Here is a 23,181-nt window from a genome sequence, read left to right as displayed (position 1 = left end):
GATGAGTTAGCTGTGTGTGTGTGTGTGTGTGTGTGTGTGTGTGTGTGTGTGTGTGTGTGGCAGATTTTGATGGAAATTAAGATTGGATGCATCAATTTCTAAAAGAAATGTGCATTTCAATTGAAAATACAGTTGAATTTAATAGAAAAACTACTTTTTTTGGCCATTTTGCATTGTGGTACACTGTTGTCATATGGCAACGTTTTCCTAAATACCCCCCTACCCCCACCCCCACAAAAAAAAATTTTTTTCTCTGTTTTGTTTGTATAATTGAAGCTATTTCATGCATAAAATAGAGGGATATATATATAGTATAAATATATAGTCATGCATAAACACCTGTTTTTTCAATAAAATAATTAAGCATGAATTTTCGATTTAAGTAAATTAACTTAATTTAATTGTATATTGTAATTGTACTAAAGATAGAACAAATAATTAAAATATTATCTGGAAAATATTTACTTGTGTTCATTTGTCAGGGTATCTTTTTCCTACCCACTACCCAAATTTTTAATGGGCCCCTTAGCAATCCCTATATAACTAAATATCATTCCAAATTTATTTAATTGATTAAAAAAGATTGTTCACCCAAAATTGCAAATTTGGTCATCATTTACTTACCCTCAATTATTCCAAGCCTGTATGAATTTATTTTTTCTGCTGATCACAATAGAAGGTATTTTGAAGAATGTGGTTGACTAAATAGTTGATGGTCCCCATGGTATTTTTAATCCATGCTATGGAAGTCAATGGGGACCACCAACTGTTTAGTTACCCAGATTCTTCAAAATATTTTCTTTTGTGTTTAGCAGAAAAAAAATAAATTCATATAGGTTTTGAACTTGAGGGTCAGTTAATGGGTTAGTCAGCAGCACCACACACATGCTTCATGGTACTGTCATAAACACGTGGCAAAGACTGACACGGAAGAGAAGAAATTGTTGAAAAAAGTCATTATTTTTGTTTTCTTTGCACACAAAAAGCATTCTCGTAGCTTCATAAAATTAAGGTTGAAGGACTGATGTCACATGGTCTATTTTAAAGATGCCCTTACTTCCTTTCTGGGCCTTGACCGTGGCAGTTCCCTTGCTGTCTATGCAGGGTCAGAAAGCTCTCGGATTTCATCAAATATATCTTAATTTGTGTTCCAAAGATGAACGAAGGTCTTACATTTGGAACGACATGAGGGTGAGTAATTAATGACATAATTTTCATTTTGGGGTGAACTATCCCTTTAAGAAAACTGCATGTATACAGACCTGGATTGCCCGTCCAAACTCAATCAGCATCATTTCAAAGACCTTTGGCCCATCCAGAAGGAGGGTCCCACCCTGAGTGTAGTGTGTGCAGATCTCTCGTCCCAGACGAGGAGGAGGTGGGGAGGTGTTCTCTATTATAGAAAAAGAAAGCAAAGGGAACAGATTTAGATCCATATTAACATGATTAAATGACACGGCAAAGCACTGAAATCTGAATTTAAAAAAAAGCGTATTTAGTTTATTTAGTAGAGAAAGAGAGAGAAAAGATTTTCCATTCACGTATATTTCAATTATGACCTCTTAACCTCTAGATTGTTTACTAGGGTTACGCTTTCCCATCAAAATGTATTTGTGCCTGTTTCATCCAATGATTCTGATGACATGTCCGATGAATAGGATGCACTCACGATGATTCAGATATCCGTCTTTATGAGCGCTGAAACTAGTGATGGAGAGAGAAAGGAGATATTTTAATGGTGGCTCTTTATTCATGATTAACTTTATGTCTTACGGGTTTATAACGACATGAGGGTGAGTAATTAATGACAGAATTTTCATTTTTGGGTGAACTAATTCTTTAAGGCCGGTTCACACAGATGTTTTTGTGTAGAGCAGTGAAATTGGGAAAATAATGTCTGGAGACATTTTTTTTTTTACCTTAACTTATTTTCGCTTTAGCGCTTAGAACACTGTGTCATATGTGAGTGCAACAGTCAAACATGTCCACCTAGCACGTGTTTACATAGAAAAAATGCAATGGAAAAGCAGCACAGTGGAATGCAAAAATGTGTTCTGTGTTAACGCTTCCTTATTCAGGGTAAATATAGGCAAAAATAATACAAGTGAGAAACGTTGATGCTTTATTTCACTTCTGCCATTAGTGTCTTTTACAAACATTTTGCCAATTTTCAAAGGACCAGCATGTTTAAGAAATGCTACATAATATCCTCAACATCAATATAAATTCACACGAGACCTGAATCTGCAACAATGCATCCAAATAGCAGAAAACATGGCCAAAACCAGCGCTTTCAGCAACTGTCTTTATTGCAATAACATATCGCACACTCACACACACACACACACACAATAAATACAACTGACCTATTATAGAAAAAGAAAGCAAAGGGAACAGATTTAGATCCATATTAACATGATTAAATGACACGGCAAAGCACTGAAATCTGAATTAAAAAAACAATACCCAATGCTGATCATTGTGATAAAGACTAGAATATAATAGGTCTGTATGATCTCCAATGAAAAGAGAACTGTGATTGGACACTCACGTTGAGCGTTCACCACAGCAGCCAGCAGGCATAGGCTCAACACTGCCACCAGATGGCCAAATTGTGCCATTGTTGCAGATGTTTTGCAAGAACAAGACTGTGAGACTTGGATGAGGAGAGACTGCAAAAGAAAATAGAGGAAAATAAAGAAATTTAGACAAGAGAGAATTGATAATATTGTCACTATATGTGGATTGTAAATATCCCACAAAATTTTAATTTTGTGGTTTTTAGTCCATGTGTGTCAGTTTCTGTTAATCAGAGAGAGAACATTTTTGTAAACATTGTTTAATGTTTGTCAAAGTTCATGCATTAACTTAAGATATTAATTAAATATGTTTAACACATTTTTATTTAGTTGATCATATTTTTGTTTAATTCTGCTAATCATGGCACTAAAAATAATGTGTTCATCTTTTCTTTCCTTAAGTATAAGAATCGATTCAGAACAATATTTATTGTGAGAAGAATTAAATAAAATTTTAAAAAACTGAAAATGTTTTTTTTTTTTAATCAGGTTTATACATTTAACAAAGGTTATAGAAAAGAAAATGCATAAACTAACAGTAAATGTTCTCCAGGTAATAGTAATTTGCTGTCTTCGGCTTTATATTTTTTACACTGTATAAATGGGTCTTAATATGCATGAAAATATACAGCTATTTTTATATTTGAGAAAATAACATTTTAAGAAATTTTATATGATCGTGAAATGAACTTTATCTCCATTATTTCCTCTTCCTCTTTAAGTCCTGCTATAATTTAGTCTTTAGTTACAACTTACAGTCATACACAGGACCAAACCTCAAGTCAGTTTTATTTTAAAACAAACCTAGTTCTAGAGTTTACAGAAAAAACATTGCAAGATAAATCTGTTTTTGGGAACAATAAGCTGGTTTTACACCCTTATTTCGCCATTGAATATACTCAGTGGCTCATTCAGTTATCTTTCCATCAATGTAATACCATCATTTTGCAAAGAATGCAGATGTGTAAGTCTTTTTAAATGCTCACTGAAGTGTATTGCTTGAGCTGTCGATCCGGTTGTGCAAGCTTTTGTTAAACTTAAAATACCAGCCACAGTGACAGAGCTCATGTGGGTTTTCACATGCTGCAACACTAACTTGTCACTTTCTGGTAAATACTGGCAAAGTGAAAGATTTAAAAGGATAGTTCACCCCAAAAATCAAATTTCTCTTAATCGCTTCGAACCCATGTGAATGTCTTTCTTCAGTGAAAACAAAAATTTAACATTTGGCAATGTGACCATTTCAGTCACCATTCATTTACTGAAAAACAATCCAATGAAAGTGAATGGTGACTGAAAGTGTCTTCTTCCTAACATCTAAAACCACATGAGGGTGAGTAAATTATGACACAATTTTGATTTTAGGGTTGACTGTATATTTTTAAAGTCTTTCATCTATCAATATGTAAATATTCTTCATTTACTAGAAACCAGCATTGAGTTCTACACTAGTCTGGGATGACAGTGTAGCCATTTGAATTATTTTTTTTAAAACAATGCAGTTGACAAATTATTAGAAAGTGCCACTTTATGATACCTGATATGTTGTGATTCTGTATCTGAAAACTGACATTAATGGATTAATACAATTATGATATTGTGCAGTGGTATTTTATTAATCTCTTAATTCAGCATGCAAATCTAAAATCACAACATATCAATATATACAGAGCTGATCAAAAATCATATTGAAAATTACATTAATAAAATAAGTAATAATAGCAATAATGTTTATAGCCTGCTGTGAACACTGGAGCAGAACTTTAAAAACACAAGGAAAACAGAAAATAAGAACAGCAAACATAGTATAAGAGAAAGAAAAACAATAGTTTGCAGAGAAAACTAGATGAGTGCAGGTGCTTCTTACCTGTATCAAGTCTGAAGAGAAACTGCCTACTGCTCTGAACGAGGAGAGGAGAACTACTAGAAATCTGATTTACATATCACCACCCATTTTCACATATGATACCGAGAAAAGAGTCAGAGTGGGAGGGGAGATAAAAGGTTTGTTGATATGTTCTTCCTTGTTCCTGATTAACATTGTGAAAATAATGCAGCATTCGTCCATAAATCAGCATATTATTCAAAACTGCATATTCTCAGACTGAGGTCGCACAGTCTCACAAAGTACAGCTTCCCAATCATGACTATAACAATGATAGACATGCCAGATCAATAAAAGGTGTATGAGCACAGTGCATTAAAATAGACACTGAAATGGGTGAGTCGGCCTCTATAGGATGAAGAAAAACCGGACTGACAAGTAGCATTTTTTTTAAAGCATTATTTTCCTTTCACTTGAATCACTTGATAATATGTGCTGGGACTTTCTGATCAAATATTCACATCATATGAAAAGAACCTGCTAGTAAAGTATAACCATAATGATGTGCTTGTGTCACAATAAGTGGTTGTAGCACTAATTTTTGCCTCATACGTAGATGCACAGTTCCTTGTTTTGTGTTGTAACACCGAGGATCACAATTATGGTGTAGAAAAACTATTTGTTTGTCCATTTTGCTCAGTCATTTAGTCTTTACTTGATGTGAAGAGCATCGAAGTGCTTAACAAAGACTACATTAAACCAGTTAAGCTGCGTATTTAGTTTATTTAGTAGAGAAAGAGAGAGAAAAGATTTTCCATTCACGTATATTTCAATTATGACCTCTTAACCTCTAGATTGTTTACTAGGGTTACGCTTTCCCATCAAAATGTATTTGTGCCTGTTTCATCCAATGATTCTGATGACATGTCCGATGAATAGGATGCACTCACGATGATTCAGATATCCGTCTTTATGAGCGCTGAAACTAGTGATGGAGAGAGAAAGGAGATATTTTAATGGTGGCTCTTTATTCATGATTAACTTTATGTCTTACGGGTTTATAACGACATGAGGGTGAGTAATTAATGACAGAATTTTCATTTTTGGGTGAACTAATTCTTTAAGGCCGGTTCACACAGATGTTTTTGTGTAGAGCAGTGAAATTGGGAAAATAATGTCTGGAGACATTTTTTTTTTTACCTTAACTTATTTTCGCTTTAGCGCTTAGAACACTGTGTCATATGTGAGTGCAACAGTCAAACATGTCCACCTAGCACGTGTTTACATAGAAAAAATGCAATGGAAAAGCAGCACAGTGGAATGCAAAAATGTGTTCTGTGTTAACGCTTCCTTATTCAGGGTAAATATAGGCAAAAATAATACAAGTGAGAAACGTTGATGCTTTATTTCACTTCTGCCATTAGTGTCTTTTACAAACATTTTGCCAATTTTCAAAGGACCAGCATGTTTAAGAAATGCTACATAATATCCTCAACATCAATATAAATTCACACGAGACCTGAATCTGCAACAATGCATCCAAATAGCAGAAAACATGGCCAAAACCAGCGCTTTCAGCAACTGTCTTTATTGCAATAACATATCGCACACTCACACACACACACACACACAATAAATACAACTGACATTCAGTATACAATTCAAAAAATTTCCCTTTAACAACACACTCTACTGACTGACAGTTGCACGGTCATAAGCAGCATCCATTTCTGAAATTAAACTTTGCCCGCTAAATTGTTGTCACCATACCCATTCTGCAAAAAGAAAACAGACATGACCATAGCAGTCATGATTATGAAAAAAAAAGTATGAGGTGTGTCAGAGACTGTTTTGTTTTGGAGATTATTATTTAGGACATTCAAATGGGAGAGTCGGTTGTTTAACACTAGAGCAGCCACCTGTAGAGATCTCACAAAAGCAGGTTCTTTTCATTACATGGTTGTTCTTTTAGTTTCGCTTGCTGAAGGCATCCATCAGCCCTGTTTTGGCCCAAACAAACCAAACAGACAAGGTCTCTATGCACAGAACGTGTACTGACACCAATACAACATGTCCAACCAAAGGTTTCGCATCTTGGTTGAGCCTCAAAGTAGCAAGACAATTCAAAGACATTGGGAACTACTTAGAAACATGAAACTGATAAACGAGAGAGCCATAAACTGTCTCAAATGGATTTGAATTGCAATGTGATCACATTTCAAGGCATTGTTACATTCCTGTAAAGAGCACATACTGTACATTGTTAATGAACAAATCAAGATGTTTACTAACTATTAGCACACCCTTATTAGGCGGTTTGCATGCTAACAATGCTGGAAAACGAGTTTGTAAATAGCGAGGAATCATTTGCTTTCATAAGAATGTTCAAAATGAAGGTGTTATGAGTGAACCTGAATCATACCTGATTTCATTTTTTTGATTTTGTGCCCATAAATACGAACGATTCCTCGTTATTTAATATTGACCTACATGTTGTTAGCATGCTACATGTTGTTAGCATCCATAACCACTTTTTAATGTCTATCCTTTGAAATTAAATGAATCTTAATATAAAATATCATCAGTCATTGCATTATTAGCTACGAAATAAGCAGGTAAACAAAGCCGATAGAAAACGATAAAAGATGATTTGCTTAAAGGTGCTGATTTGACTAGTTTCAAAGCGATCAGACCGGCGATCAGGTTTAGTGACCGGCGTCGGTGGCACGTGTTTGGATGGTCACTCTTCTCGGTGGGTTCTGTTCTGTACTGCGATTGGCTATTTGCTCTTGCAGCTGCAGAGCACCTCCACCAATGAAACAGAACGCTGGGCAAACAGGGGCGGAGCAATCAACAGTCCCCTCCCACAGCACTCGCAAAGAGTGTGCATCGTAAAAAGTGAGCCGCCCCTTCTCGAAGTCTAGACACAGTCCAAGGCGAGGTGGTAAGGGGGCAGTGAGGAGACCGGTAGAAGTGTTAGACGTCCCACATTTAGGTAGTAAGATCTTGCCCATGCCCATTGTGAGGAAACAGAATGGAGGAGGACTGTCCTGGGCGTCCTCTGCGCCGCTGTCATGACCACTGTCTGGATCGTACCTATGGAGAGAAATGGAAGGAAAAAAATAAAACCATCAATAATATAGCCTATGTAAGTCACTCTGAGTTAGTCAGCTCTTAAACTCCTAAAAGTTTCTCCTCACCGTGGACTCGCCATGTCTTGTGGAAGATGGAACCACTCCTGTAGTTTTGCTTCAATACCCACTCCCACCTACACATAGAGAAAACAACTCGTTTTTAAAATTCACTTTTTTTTAGATCTTTTTCAGTTTAAAATATATTTTATTATATTAAAATATATTAATATACTAAAATGCAATTCATAAATATAACTTTAATATGTGACCCTGGACCACAAAACCAGTCTTAAGTAGCATGGGGACATTTGTAGCAATAGCCAAAAAATACATTGTATGGGTCAAAATTATAGATTTATCTTTTACGCCAAAAATCGTTAGGATATTTTGTTCCATGAAGATATTTTGTAAATAATATTGTCCGATCCTAACAAACCATACATCAATAGAAAGTTTATTTATTCAGCTTTCAGATGATGAATAAATCACAATTTTTTTCTCAAAATATTGACACTTAAGACTGGTTTTGTTGTCCAGGGTCACATATACTTCTGTGAACTTGGGTTTTTATTTTTTAATTAAATTCATTTTGTTTTCATTTTATTTTTTGTGGAATAAATAAATGCAAATGTGTCAGTATGATGATCATTAAAAATTAAATCCTTGAAAATAAAACTTCATTCAGTAATTTGGCATACTTTTTCCATATTACTTCACAGAAAAAAAAATGAAATATTTAAAACGTACTGTATATTATCCATTTTTGCAACAAATCAGCTGTACACTACCGCTCAAACGTTCAGGGTGGGGTTGGTAAAAATGTATTTTTTTTTTTTCTTTTTGAAAGAAGTCTCTCTACACTACCATTTAAAAGTTTGAATTCAGCAAGATTTTTTTCTGTTTTTGACCGTCTCTTATACTTACCAAGGCTGCATTTATTTGATCAAAAATACTGTAAAAACAGTAACACTGTGAAATATCGCTACAATTTAAAATGTATAATATACAATTTAAAATTGATAATAAATGAATAAAATGAAAACAACCTTTTCAACTTAATATATTTTAAATGTCATTTATTTCTGTGATGCAATGCTGAATTCTCAGCAGCCATTACTGCAGTCTTCAGTGTCACATGATCCTTCAGAAAGCATTCTAATATGCTGATTTGGTGATCAAGAAACATTTTCAATACTGTTGAAAACAGTTGAGCTGCTTAATATTTTGTGTAAACTGTGCTACATTTCTTTTAGGATTCTTTGGTGAGCAGAAAGTTCAAATGAACAGCATTTATTTGAAACAGTCATCTTTTGTAACATTATAAATGGCTTGACTGTTACTTCTGATCAATTTAATGTACTAATTTCTATGTTGACCTTAACCAGGTAGGATCCAGGCTCCACTGAGCATGCCCAGTAGTGTCGTCCCTGTGTGATGGAAACATCGGCCACAAGGAGGTCAGAGGTGAGGTGACATGAGGTGAGGGCCCGATCTGCAGCCTGCAACAGAGTCATTCCAGGAACACTCCGGGCATATGTCTGCCCTTTTCCCAGCGCCACCCGCTCCGCATGTAGACCCCAGCGGGAATCCAGGCAGAACGACAACACTGAGATTGAGGTATGCAGGAGAAATGGAGTGGAGGAGAGGTTTGGAAAGGCCAGGTCATTAGGAGCAGAACACAAACAAAAAGAGGATGAGGGAGTGAACATATAAATAGGAGACATAAAGAGGGTGGTATGTATGGATAAGCAAAAAAGGGAAGAAATAGGATTGAAAATTTGGAGAAAAGAGGGAAACAGAGGACAGCAGGAAGATTGTACATATTCAAGGACTTTATGATTCAGAGGAGATCAAGCTGCTGATATATTCCAGTTAAACAGGAATACAAGTCAAAGAAACAGCAGAGATAACAGGAGCAAAGGAAGGTGGAGAATAACAGGAAACATAAGGAGAAATAATACAGAGAGAAGAGCAAAAACAGAGACATGTCAAAGAGTTGTGGATATGCATGGAGAAATATACTACTGATAAGCAACAGAATTAATTGTATGAGACAAAATGAAAGAGAATGTAATATACATCTAATAGCACAAGAAGATCAGGTTCAGTTTGACAGAATTATGGGATGGATGGATGGATAGATGGAAGGACGGACGGATGGATGAACAAGCAAACGAATTAACAAACGAACAAACAGAAGAATGAATGAATCAGTGAATGAATGCATGGATGGTTAGATAGAAGATAGATTAATGGATCAATGAATCAATGAAACGGATAGACAATGAACCTATATGGATGGATGAACAAGTGAGTGAACAAACAAATAAATGCATGGTTGGATGGATAAATGAAGGATGAAAGGATGAACTGATATAAACAAATGAATCATTCAGTAAATAAATGAATAATTGATACAGATGGATAGATGCCACATGAATAAACAAAAATGAACAAAAAACAGATGGATGAATGAATCAATAAATCAATGAATGAATACACTGATGGATGGATAAATGGAGAATGGATGGATAATGAATGAATGAATATCAATAAATGAATGCATGAAAGCAAAACATCAATGAATCATTAAATGGATGGATAGACAAGAAAACAGAAAAACAAGTGGATGACAGACAATGTAAATTGCAAGTCGAAGAAGTAGAATGAGTGGGAAAGATGCAAAATAAAAACAAAACATTCAATAATGCAATAAATTGGGGAGCTGGAGAAAAAGAAATGTGTCTCTGATATTTTGAAGTGGTTCAGACTGAAGTGTGTTTGTATATTTGTGCATCTTACCTGGTGCAGGAGGTGTGTGTAGATACACCTCCTCACTGTACTCTCCAAACCCTGCTTTATTACAGCCTCGAACTCTCAGGACATACACACTGTCCATCTCTAGCTTGTCAATCACTGCACTGGTCCCGCCCACATCATCCAGATGCTGCCATGAACAGTGTGTGCCATTACTTCCTGAGCTTCCTTCAGACAAGACTCTGCCCCATAATGCTCCAGCTCCGCCCACTTTCCTCTGATACTCCACTGAGTAGTGCCAGGCGGGGGCGGAGTCCTGTGGGAGGCGCCAGCACAAATACAGCTGGTCATAGGCCAAGGTCTTTTGAGTGTCAATCACAGGAGCCAATGGGGCTGCAGAAGGAACATAAGGGGTGGGATTAAATGCTAATTCAAATGCATGTGCATTTAATTATTATATTTGACATAGAAAAGCACGTTTTTATGAAAACCTTGTATAAAGTCCATGCTGCTGAGCGCTTTGAGTTCTCTGGAGACGTCCATCTGAAAGTGTCGGAACGAGGGATCAGCAGATAGAGAGAAATGCTGTAGATTTTCTATTGCTTTTACCAGTCTGAGGAGAAAAAAAGAGATAAAAATCAAGCTTTCTGTATACCAAGTGATCATGTGTAACATAATATTCCCACATTTATGTTGTGTACTTTGAAAATGTTTCTATGGAAACACACAATAGGCTATTGTGGGATTCGTATTTCATAAATGGCCAGATTTGCACAATCACAGCAACCCACACCCACAAGCATACACTCTAACCTGTTGTGCGTGACTCTGGCGGCCTGCACGAAGCACGACTGGTCAGTTTCCTTAAGCAGCTCTTGAGTGTATGTGAGCAGCGCTGCGTTTTCCAAAAGACTCTGTTTTTCGGAAAACTGTGCGTTCAGAGTCCCTGCTCGCTGTGCACGAGCCCCTTCCAGAAACATGGCCAAGGCCCCCTGACGCTCCGCCAGCACACCGCGCAATTCACTCACACACTGATTCAGCTGCTCTTTAGCCACTGCGCTGTTCACCTGAACACAGAGGTACAGAGAATTAACAGGACAGCAGAGCAGAATAGCAAAGCTTGACTGAGAATTTCTTTAAATATTTTTTACTACATATGGCAGGAGACCTCTCATCATGTATTTTTTAAATGTCATAAATATTTTAATAATTTAAAATGTAAACATTTTTATTATTTTAATTTATCTAATTCATATTTTACAATTACAATAATACATATTAAATTAAAAATATTATTATCAATAATTTAATTTAATTGTATTTAACTGTATTGAATTGTATTGTATTGTATTGTCATCTCCACCATCACATTTGGTCGTCATTATTTTTCACAAATAAATATTTCGATTATTTCAAGTGAAAACACCACTGAAAAAAACTAAATACTAAAAAATAACCACCCATCATTCCAGGTAAGTCATATAGAGAGTGACCTATTATCCACCTTTAGATTTTATTTCCATTTATTAAAGAAGTATTGTGTCTTTTTAAATGTCAAAAAATATTTTAAATCTAAATTTTCAATTTACTTTAATCTATTCAATTTATATTTTATAATTCGTATATTTTATATTTAAAATATTTACATGAAATTATAATATATCTTAAAATTACAAAAAAAAATGTAAACAAAGTATTATCAACAATAATAACAACAATAATAACAGATATTTTAATTATTTTTTAATATATTTTCTTCATTTTCACAATGAACCTTGGTCATGCCATGACATTTGTCCACGAACACACACACACACACATATATATATAAATGATTAGAACACTAGTATTTTCACCAGCTAAACATGGTTTTAAGTCAGTTATTTCTATCTTTTGCTGTAGTGTGTCAGTAGGAAATATCAGTTTACATTTCCAAACATTAATTTTGCCATTAATTGTAATAATCCAGTGAGATTTTTGTCTGACAACAGCCAGTGCTGCACACAGAGATCTGATCTGATCATCATCATCCAGTCTGTCTGGAATGACATGAAGAAACAGAACAAACTGAGACAGACTCAATCCAGAAGAACTGTGGCAACGTCTCCAAGATGCGTCAAGAAACCTACCTGCAAAGCTACAGTACTGTTAGGCACTTGTGTAAAAATGCTGTAAAATGAGGATGCTGTCAAAAATAATGTCATAAATAGATTTTCTTTATCAATTAACTTCTATTAACTAAATTAAATCAACATTTGGTGTGACCATCCTTTGCGTTTAAAACAGTGTTTTTCAGGTAGCTTTGCAGGTAGGTTTCTTGAAGCATCTTGGAGACGTTGCCACAGTTCTTCTGGATTGAGTCTGTCTCAGTTTGTTCTGTTTCTTCATGTCATTCCGGACAGACTGGATGATGATGATCGGATCAGATCTCTGTGTGCAGCACTGGCTGTTATCAGACAAAAATCTCACTGGATTATTACAATTAATGGCAAAATGAATGTTTGGAAATGTAAGCCGATATTTCCTACTGACACACTACAGCGAAAATAGAAATAACTGACTTTAAACCATGTTTTAGCTGGTGAAAATACTAGTGTTCTAATAATTTTGGCCACCACTGTGTGTATATATATATTTCAACATCATATTTCACGAGTTCCATTATTCTTTTATTTTGACTGCTAAAAGTTTATAACACCTGGAAAAATCACTCTCCGCTCCACACTGCTTTCATACACTGAAATGAAGAGGTGTCTCACAAACACTAAAAGTATAATTAAAACACCAGTGCTGTGTACCTCAGTCTGAGCGATGCCGCTTTCTACTTGGGTGATCTGTGCCTGTACAGACTCCTGATTGGCCAAGATGTAGTTCATCTCCTTGGTGATCTTCTCCTGTGATTTCACAACATGGAGAATGATGAGTTACGTTAAGCACCGACAACACCGTAGAGCTTCTGCTAGAGCTCCCTGGTCATTGAGAGGAAATCCTCTCCTCTCTGCCCTTGATAATTCAGAGCTGCGCAGGGCTAGAACTTAGAAAGATTAGCCCAAATAACCATTTTATACAGGAAAGAAGGACATGTTAGGCATATTTATAATGTTTACAGTCTAAAGACTATAAAGCACATAAGGATTAATGTCAGGAATGGATACCTTTAGAGTTTGGTAAGACAGTGCAATAGGCATGATTTTATGTCCACTGTGGGCTCGACGGAGTTTACAAAGTGGGCATAACAAACGCTGACATGACCTGCAGTAAAACTGCAACCTCTCCTGCTCATGCTCCACACACACTAATACCTGCATGTGAGTGAGAGAGAGAGAAAGGAAGAGAAGAAAGAGAAATGGGCAAGGAATAAGACAGAGAGAGAGGAAATAAGTTTAAGAGGAACTTTTGAGACTATAACAGTTGATCAAAAATCATCTGTGTTGATCACTGTGGAAAAGGGCAATATTTGAATATTATTTGCATGGGATTAAGTTCAAAATAGATAAAAGAATCCATTGTCATATGGCCAAAAATAAAAATAATGCAAAATACTGTTTTGCACGTATACAGAACACATTCAAAAATGTGGGTCAGTAAGATTTTTTTTATTATTGTTTTTGAAAGATGCTCACTAAGGGTGCACTTATGTTTTAAATATACAGTAATATTATGAAATATTATTACAGTTTAAATGAACTGTTTTCTATTCCAGTATGTTTTAAAATATAATTTATTCCTGTGATGGCAAAGCTGAATTTTACTGCAGTCTTCAGTATCACATGATCCTTCAGAAATCATACTAATATGCTGATCTGGTGCTCAAGAAACATCTCTTGCTGAAAACAACTGTGCAGCGTAATATTTTAAGCAGTGACACAAATGTAGCATCTTTGCAGGAATCTTTGATAAATAGAAAGTTCAAAAGAACAGCATTTATTTGAAATACAAATCTTTTGCAACATTATAAATGTCTATTCTCTCACTTTTCATCAATTTAATGCATCACTGCTGATTTCTTTTCAAAAATTCCTTTGAATGGTAATGCATATTGCTGGTCAAGTTCTTCAAAACACTGGCAGGTGTGAAAAAAGTGGAACCTAAATGTCAACACAGGAATTTATGGTTTGACTCAAAGACTCTCTCTCTTTATGTTTGTGGTACATTAGTGTTGGTCCTCTCTCAGAATGGTCCTGTGTGCTTTTACCTTGGGTCTGAAGCTGTGTGTGGGCAGGATGTGTTCGTGTTGGGCTCGCGGTGTGCCCCAGGGGTGGTACAGCTTGAAGCACTCGTTACAGAAGTTGGACCTGCAGTCAGCGCAGCCTTTTGTGGCCTCCAGAGCCTGAGGAGGTTTGCAGAACTGACACATGACTGCCATGCTGCCGAGACTCACTGTGTGTCTGTACCTGCACACATGAACAAAGAAAGACATCAGTCATCTACTATGCATTCGAAATGAACAACATCAGGCTCATCTGAAAAGTAAACACGTATGGCTTGGGTTACATGTATGCATGCTTGTATAATTTAATTTGTATGTGCACATACATTCTAGCATGTGCGTGTGGGTGGTGTATTGTATATATAGATGCATCTCAGCTCTCCAAAGCATTTAGATCCCGTTTTCTCACAAATGTTCAACCCTCAAGTGTTCACCCTTGATGTGAGAGGAGAGACTGATATATTACCTACCTTTATATTTGATTTACTTTATTTATTATAGATGTTAAAAGGAACATCATGTCCTTATTTAAATAGTTTAACAATCTAACATACATATTTTAAATGTCTTTTTAATGTTTTGTTTTTACATTCCATAACACATCTTGTGCGAACAGACACGATCAGTCATGTACGAAGCTCCACACATTATAAAATAGATCTTGTTGCTATGATTTAAGAATAAGTAGAATGTACAAATGTATAGTTAACAGTGTTTATGTCATATAGTGTTTGTCATAACAGTCCGTCAGAAAAAGTTTTTTTTTTTTTTTTTTTTTTTTTTTTTAATTTGTTTCCTCGTTTTAATGAAATCGTGGCCACGCTATACTAATTCATTCTTTTAATGTATTTCAATTTTAATGTAGCTCAATAGTGGCCACGATTTAACAACAACAACAATAATAATAATAATAATAATAATAATAATAATAATAATAATAATAATAATAATAATTGGTCACATCACAATGTTAAAATGACAAACCTGATGTGTTGCAACTAAATGCATCATATTTTAAAAGATGCTGATGCAATTTACATAGAATAATATCAAAATGTCAGTCTGTTTTTCACATAAAGCAAAATACTTGGAATAAATTGCATAACTGGTTTTATGTTACTTTTATGGAGGGTTTTTTTTTATTATTATTTTGGAACTCAGTTCACTCTGGTTAATATATTCTTCAAACATTTCTCCTTTTGTGTTCCATGGAGGAAGGAAAGTTCTGCAGGTTTTGAATCACATTTTCATTTTTGAGTTAAATATTTTTACTCTTGCTTTTAAAAGCTATAACTGAACGTACACAGCGTTACTGTGGTTTTGAAAGCTTAAGGCTAATTTAGGGTGACCATACGTGCCATTTTCCCAGGACGCGTCCTGGGAAAATGGCACGTATGGTCACCCTAGGCTAATTGCTTGTGAACATTTTTGCTCAAGTACAGAATGGGAGTCATGCGTGCTCTTTACTGGAAGGAAGAAACTAAATATGTTTCTGTCTCCTCCTTTTCTCCACTTCATTTTGCTATGCCAGTAGTGATTTCATTGGTCCACGTACTCTGTGAGCTATCAATCTCTTTGGTGATGTGCCTATGAATAGATGCAAGTTCAGAACATCTCAAGTGTTCAAAACCAGTAGAACAACATTTCTGCATTGTACAGCACAGATACTGGAATTCATTTTTAATTTAGCAGGAATTCTGAGGAAGTGTGTTTGCGTGTGAGAGACCTCTCCACTATGCGCTCTAGCGTGAGGTTTCTCAGACAGTCTGCAAGCCCTCTCTCTCCCAGCTCCACATCTTTTCCGCAGGTGGGACAGGGGAACAGCATGATCACAGGTGGGGTGTCTTTACGCCTGCGTCCTGGATGTGTCCCACACACTGCACAAAAGAGAGAGAGAGAGCAGTTCGAAAAAGCTCCAACATTAAAGCTTTCCAACATTAAAGCTTCTTTAAGCCCCAATAAATTTAAGCCAGGAAGAAGAAAGGAAAAGCTAATCAATGCAGAAAGAGAACAGAATCCAGAGGCCCGCTGTGTGCTGACGCATTCAGAATCAGCCCATAACGACGGCTGCTATATTTAAACACACACGCACCTGCAAAGTGTTGTACAGATGCAATACATCTGAATGATGCAGTATCATTATAAACATTTGCACAGAGCTAAAACTATGCTGTTATGCCAACATTTTAAATGCTATTTAAATGTTTAAAAAATACATTGTTTAATTAAATAAAATAATTTTTATATACATATTATAATTATAACAAATAAATAATTAAATTGACATGCTATCATGTTTTATTATTTTATTTTTTAAAAAGCAATATAATTACTCAAACTGTTTTAGAAATCATATTTAATCATATTTTTATTTTTAAAATATGTAAAGTAATTATTTATTATTAAAATAATTTTAGAAAAATATTGTATTTATAAAAAATAAATAATGAATGAATTACATTTTAAAATATATTAAAATAGAATATATATTCACAATATTACAACGTTTACTGTATTTTGGATCAAATAAATGCACCCTTGGTGAGCAAAACATTAACAAATCTTACCGACCCAAACATTTTAATGGCATAGTCCACAGTTTAGTGTTCACTATAAAAATACTTGAGTTACCAATTGATTGACAAATCAGAATCAAGTGTCCCAAAATGCCATTTAATAAAATGTCAGCACACTTGATTTTGATCTCGGTGTCTGTTAATGAACACACAAACCTGTTCTGATCACCCGGTCTAGACGGTCTGTTTTGGGTGGAGGCCGGCGTGTCTGTCGGGGAGAGCGTGTGATGGGGCTTGAGGTGGGAGTGTTGGGCTCTGGGGGGAGTTCGGGTGGAGGGTATCCTCTCTGAACCAAGACTTCTGCTGCACACAGCACACACACGCTGTGCATACAAGGCAACACTATCGGCTGCTTCACCATCTCCTCACACACTGGACAGTGTAGCTCTCGCTCTATGCTCTTCATATTGGACTAGACAGAGAAAGAGACAGAGTTAAATAAACAATTAGCACAAGAAAACATGCAATCAAACATTATGTTGATATTTATAGACACAGATCAAAGCCATATATCCTGACAAAAAATTTTTAACTCTTGATGTTATATGTGTAATGTCATGGTTTTATTTATTTTTGAAGCACTGTAGATTTTAAAGATGTTATATTTGGAGTTTAATTTTTTATTCCATTTTAATGATTGAAATTGATTATGGATTGTGCTATGGACTGAGTTCTTGTAAGGTCAACAATATGGAAATAGGTTAGTCATGACTCATAAAGGTCAGAACATTTGCATATCAAGAGAAAGATGTGCATATCAAACATCAACACACACAAACAGCCATACTGTTTATTAAAACCGCAGTCAATACTTCCTTTTTCCTTATTCTTTTTAACAAATTAGTCTAGTTTCGCAGTATTGGAGTCACAATGGAAATCCTTGTATGCAACATTCAAATCATACATGATATACAATATGACTGATATTTTCAGCAGCTCCATTTTATTCATAAATGAAAGAGTTACGAGTTGTTTTTGATTGAGAAATCTGTTCAAATATAGTCATCTTCGATCTTTCCAAGAGGAGTGCGCAAATGCAACTCAAACATTTCAAATGCCAGAAAGTAGAAGTGTCACTCCTCAAACTGGAAAAACTTGATATTGGCTTCTAAAGATCAAGGTTACAGAAATCTTGATTATTTACATTCCAACCACCTGAGCTTCATATTTGGTATTAACTTAAGAGTCATTCCTAGTGAAGTAAACACTTTAATTAGTTTTCCAAATTGATCATACCCATAAAACAACCATAATATAATTATACACCAGTGGAATTTAAATGAAAGAAATGATAATAGAGTTCAACAGTTCTTGAAGTAGATTCATTTTCTTTACAGGGGAACTGATTTTGAATAAAGACAGACCTACTGTGAGCTCCGAGTTTGTTCATTGATGGTTTGTGCTTTTGTCGAAGCTGTCAGTCCATGTAATTTCAACTTATTCTTTAAATAATCATGTTTAACATTGGAATTTGTGGTGAAAAACTGCATTATGATTGTTCTTAATTCAATTACGTCAGTTCTTCACTAGTACACAGTCTTGTGCCTTTGTTTTGTTCGGTTTTCCGATATTTTTTGCTTCAATTCAAATGCAAAGAAAATGCTGACACACTCATCCTAGCAGACAGATTAGCTAGTTTAGCTGGTTAGCAAGAATATCTTGAAGCCTGCCTGCCATAAACCCCTCTAAACCAGCCTGGGAGACAGTGTTCAGCTTCTGGTCATTATTTTGCCCACAGCTGACAGCATATACATTTAATGTTGTAAATAAGCCATTCAAATAATTACATTCGCCTATCCGTCTTTTTTCCACGTGCCCCTCACGCAGTCGTTTCCCTCAGAGGCTCTCGAGGCCTCGGCGCTCTTGCATCCCGTCTCTATGGCAACATGCATCCTGTCGATCGACACTAATAAGGCCTTTTAAGTTTTCTTGGATTTAAAAAGGCTTCTCTGTTTTTCCTTCAAGTCGTTAAAAAATTGATATGTTGTATCAACGTCTGATATGCGTCAATACGATTCTGAGGTAGACTAATACGCCGGTATTCAATATTGAATTAACGGTGAAATAAACACTCGTACTATTCTGTTATATATTAGGCCTACACGAGTGAAAGCAAATGCATCATATAATACCAGAGGGAAATCAGCCGTGGCCTACATGCGTGTCAGTAAGAAGAAAAGGATGAAAAATGCATCGGAAAATACTCGGTTTCTGCTTACAGGTGTTTTCCCCTACATTCCGAGGAAATGATATGCATGCTCTCAATAAAAAATGGGGTGTTTATTTATTTTAACGCTACTTACATTTGGCTATGAAAAACACAAAAATGTCCCATTTCTTAGAAAGATGGCGTGCGTTCGTGTGTTAAATAACAGCCACATGCAAATCACGGATAATGTGCAAATATGTGGTTTTGACGATGCAAATGTAGCTACTTACGCTGATGCGCACGAGAGCGTCCATTATGGATGTAAAGGTTTGCAACTCCGCATCTGCCATTGCTGGAACTATGCCGGTGGTTAAATTAATTTCAAATGAAATAACGCTATTAGCGAGCGCCCTTTTCTATTTATAGAATCATTAAAAACAACTAACAGCTTATTAAGATCAGGACACCGCGAAATAAACCGAAATGGTGGTACCTGCGACTGAAATTGACGGCTATTTATAGTTATAAGACGAACCTTTAAGTTATGATATTATGTGTGTATAATAGGCTATATATCTGAGAGGTCCAATTTAACGCAGTCCATGTTGATTTAGGGGTTTTCCAACAGTGCTTGCTATGGTCTGTTCAGACGGATGTTGAGCCATCCATGTAGTCGATGGATGTTGTGAGATGTTCGGGGGGAGATCACTAAAGAGCATGCGCAGGGGGGATGCTGAGCGCACGCACAGTCAAGGGTGGAACAATAAAATAGGCTATAATAATATAATATAAAATATAATATAATAGCGTTCGTTTTTAAAACATGTGTATTTTGCCGCTTTGATTTTATAGTTGTTAAATATATACATGTGCACACTGTTTGTTTGTACGTGTTTCAAGACAATTATCTTCTAAAGGCTAAAAACACACGAAAAATCCATTCCAGGGACTACTCGCTTCTGTCCACTAGATGGCGCTGTAGGGTTGTGGAGGGGAGTTCGCTCTTGGTACTGTTTTTAGACGTTAGCGTCGCGTGCGTCCGCGTCATCTTTGCTCTGCTGGCCCTGGGACTGAAAAGATAGGAGTTAAATCTGTCTCTTTACCTTACAGCTGTCAAATATGGGTGAGTGTAGCTTTTATGTGAATTATTCGGGATAAATCATGTTCTGTTTAATGGCACTGTTCTGTCGGCTAGTTTGCGCGCATGAATATGAAATAGCACAGATAACGTTAGTTCACTTGCTGAAAGTTTTTAGCCATTTATTGCAAAATAGTTGCCTGCTGCAGATCGTCATTTAAATCACTTTGAAAACATTAGCAATGTGTTGAAATGTGGTTGTTTCGTCCCTTTGTGTTTGAGAATAAAAGAAACACAAAACATTGTATGATCTGAATGACATTTAGCCCACCGCTAACGTTATACCATGCTAAAACATTCCATACGTTTTCAACCGTCATCGGCACAGTGTTTGTAGAAAAGGCGAAAGAACAAGAATAATAACATTATACTAGTGGATGCTTACTATTTATATAAGCAAATAACCACTAAAAGCAAACAAAAGTTGAAAATTGTAGCTAGTGTTTGTTTCCACACGGAACGTTTTGAAGGGCGTAACGTTACACTGACGTGTCAAAAATTCTTGCAGATTTGCCTGCTTTGTACTCGATCCATAATACGATTTTCCCCTTGACGTTTGTTTGCCTTTGTTCTTGTATATTAATGTTTCTTTTCTGTAGAACAAAAGATGATCAGAGTTTTTTTGTTTGTTTGTTTTTTATCGCTCTCGTTCCCGATTAGAATTCTTCCGTAATGAACACTTCCGTCGCGGAACCAAATGTCAACGTTATCCGTCAAAAACAATACGCTTATTTTTTCAGAATTCTTTCTTAGTAGAATTTAACAATACATCTTTCTTTTAAATAAATAATATGAATGAAAAATAATAGTAACGTGACTGGTAATAATATTCTTTGATTTTTAGACTGGTCTTTCTCTCTGTTTCTTTAGCGGTGAACACAAGCACGTCCCTGGTGTTGTCCAGTCTGCTGTCAGTGCTGGTGTTTGCAGGAATGCAGATGTTCAGTCGGCAGCTGGGCTCTACAGAGTGGCTGACCATCCTGGGGGGCTTCCTGGGATCTGTGCTGTTTGTCTGCTCTCTTACTGTATCCTTCTGCTGCTTTGTCATGCATACAGCCCTAGTTTGTGTAACCTAAACATTATTTAAGTGTTGCGCATCTGTTTTCTGTTAGTTCTTAACCCGGGCTTACAGGCTTTCAGTAACCTGGAGAACCTTGTTTTTGGCAAAGGCTTCCAAGCCAAAATCTTCCCAGAGAGTAAGTGCGAGAAAGAATGTGCACAAGACTGTTCATAAACCTTCTGCTGTACTGATATTGTCTGGTGTATCGTCTTCCTAGCCTGCAGAAAGTTCAGATGAATACACTATACACTACCATTCAATAGTTTGGGCTCAAGATTTTTTTTTTTTTTTGAAAGAACTTAATACGTTTATTAAGCAAGTATGCATTAAATTGATCAAAAGTGACAGTAAAAACATTTATGATGTTGCAAAAGATTTCAATTAAAAAAAAATACGACTTCAAAGAATCCTGAAAAAATGCATCACGGTTTACACAAAAATATTAGCCAGCACAAATGTTTTCAACATTAATAATAAGAATTGTTTCTTGAGCACCAAATCCGCATATTAAAATGATTCCTGAAGGATCATGTGACGCTGAAGACTGAAGTAACGGCTGCTGAAAATGAAAACGGGAATAAATTATATTTTAAAATGCATTCAAACAGCAAAACTGTTATTTTAACTGTAATAACTATAATATTTCACAATACTACTGTTTTTGTGATCAAATAAATGCATTCCTGAAAAGCATAAGATACTTATAAAATCTCACCAACCCCAAACTTTTGAACAGTGGTGTTTTAATAATGAACAAATTATACAAATTTGTTATACAAATTAATTCAGATTCTGACTGATTTTATTAAGAATTAATATCTGTACTTGTCTGAAAAAGATTTCATCTCTCCTTAGTTGTCTTGTGCCTGTGCCTCTCTCTGTTTGCATCTGGTTTGGTGCATCGCGTGTGTGTGACAACATGGTAAGTCGGACGATATTACTTATGCTTATAGTAACTGATTACCACAGAAAAAACTTGAGTCATCCCACAGGAAACCCACTTCACCTTTATTAACTTCATGTCTAATTGGCCACTGTTTGTTTTGCTCTTTCTTTCTCTGTCCTGTCTCATATAGCCTGATCTTCTCTGTCTTTGCACTGTACTACATCAACAAAGTGTCAGCCACTCTTTACCAGGCTGCACCTGCTCCAACTCCCGCCAAACCCACCAGCAAAGCCAAAAGGAAGAACTGAAGTTCTTACCTCATCCTGTATTATCACAGTCACCCATTCAGCTTCCAGATCGCAGTGTGCTGAAGCTACACAATCTGATGTGTTTGCCAACAGCAGACCTTTTTTGTCCATTCCATTCACACTGAAAGATAACTAAACACATTTGGTCATACCAGTCATGTGTTTTTTTTTTTTGTTGTTGGTTCTGTTTACAATATATTTTGTTTAAGGGGTTTGTTATTAAAAGTTAATGAAAGAATACATGTGTCATTTTGCTTATTTTCCTAGATGACTAAAGGTGCAGTCACATTTATCGTTACTCAGCAAAATGTCACAGACAATATCCAGTCAGAAATAGGAATCTGTTAATTCGGGAGACTCGTACGGATGTGTAAAAGCTTCCCATGCAGACATGGAGCTAATTTTTGTGACCGCACCTTAACCTGCAAAGTGTTTTCATCGCTCTGGGTTCTCCACCCATTGTGTATGCTAAACTGTGTTGGCTAACTGCCTAAGGCCTCACAATGCATCCTGGGGCTCAGCTGACTCAGTCCCGGTACTGACCCTACAAAAAAAAATT

General features: G+C 36.0%; 2 protein-coding genes across 2 annotated transcripts; one reads left to right on the top strand and one right to left on the bottom strand.

The window, feature by feature from the left end:
* Positions 1 to 5,901: 5,901 nt before the first annotated feature.
* On the bottom strand, positions 5,902 to 19,925 carry trim46a (tripartite motif containing 46a). Its single transcript, XM_016500854.1, has 12 exons — positions 19,521 to 19,925; positions 17,238 to 17,493; positions 16,232 to 16,382; positions 14,491 to 14,689; positions 13,451 to 13,597; positions 13,094 to 13,189; positions 11,109 to 11,362; positions 10,787 to 10,908; positions 10,341 to 10,688; positions 8,915 to 9,144; positions 7,605 to 7,672; positions 5,902 to 7,500 (listed from the first exon to the last, which is right to left on the bottom strand). Exons 1-12 carry the CDS (start codon positions 19,578 to 19,580, stop codon positions 7,110 to 7,112), a joined length of 2,322 nt encoding a protein of 773 aa, XP_016356340.1. The 5' UTR covers positions 19,581 to 19,925; the 3' UTR covers positions 5,902 to 7,109.
* A 332-nt stretch (positions 19,926 to 20,257) lies between these two features.
* LOC107699483 (keratinocyte-associated protein 2) lies at positions 20,258 to 22,818 on the top strand. Its single transcript, XM_016500735.1, has 5 exons — positions 20,258 to 20,353; positions 21,239 to 21,393; positions 21,501 to 21,564; positions 22,284 to 22,350; positions 22,505 to 22,818. The coding sequence occupies exons 1-5, from the start codon at positions 20,350 to 20,352 to the stop codon at positions 22,620 to 22,622; spliced, it is 408 nt and encodes a 135-aa protein (XP_016356221.1). The 5' UTR covers positions 20,258 to 20,349; the 3' UTR covers positions 22,623 to 22,818.
* The last annotated feature ends 363 nt before the right edge of the window (positions 22,819 to 23,181 follow it).

The sequence above is a fragment of the Sinocyclocheilus anshuiensis genome, unplaced genomic scaffold, assembly GCF_001515605.1.
Source record: "Sinocyclocheilus anshuiensis isolate Anshui unplaced genomic scaffold, SAMN03320099.WGS_v1.1 scaffold670, whole genome shotgun sequence".
In the NCBI taxonomy this organism is placed as follows: Eukaryota; Metazoa; Chordata; class Actinopteri; order Cypriniformes; family Cyprinidae; genus Sinocyclocheilus; species Sinocyclocheilus anshuiensis.
This window is presented reverse-complemented; position numbering and strand designations above follow the sequence as displayed.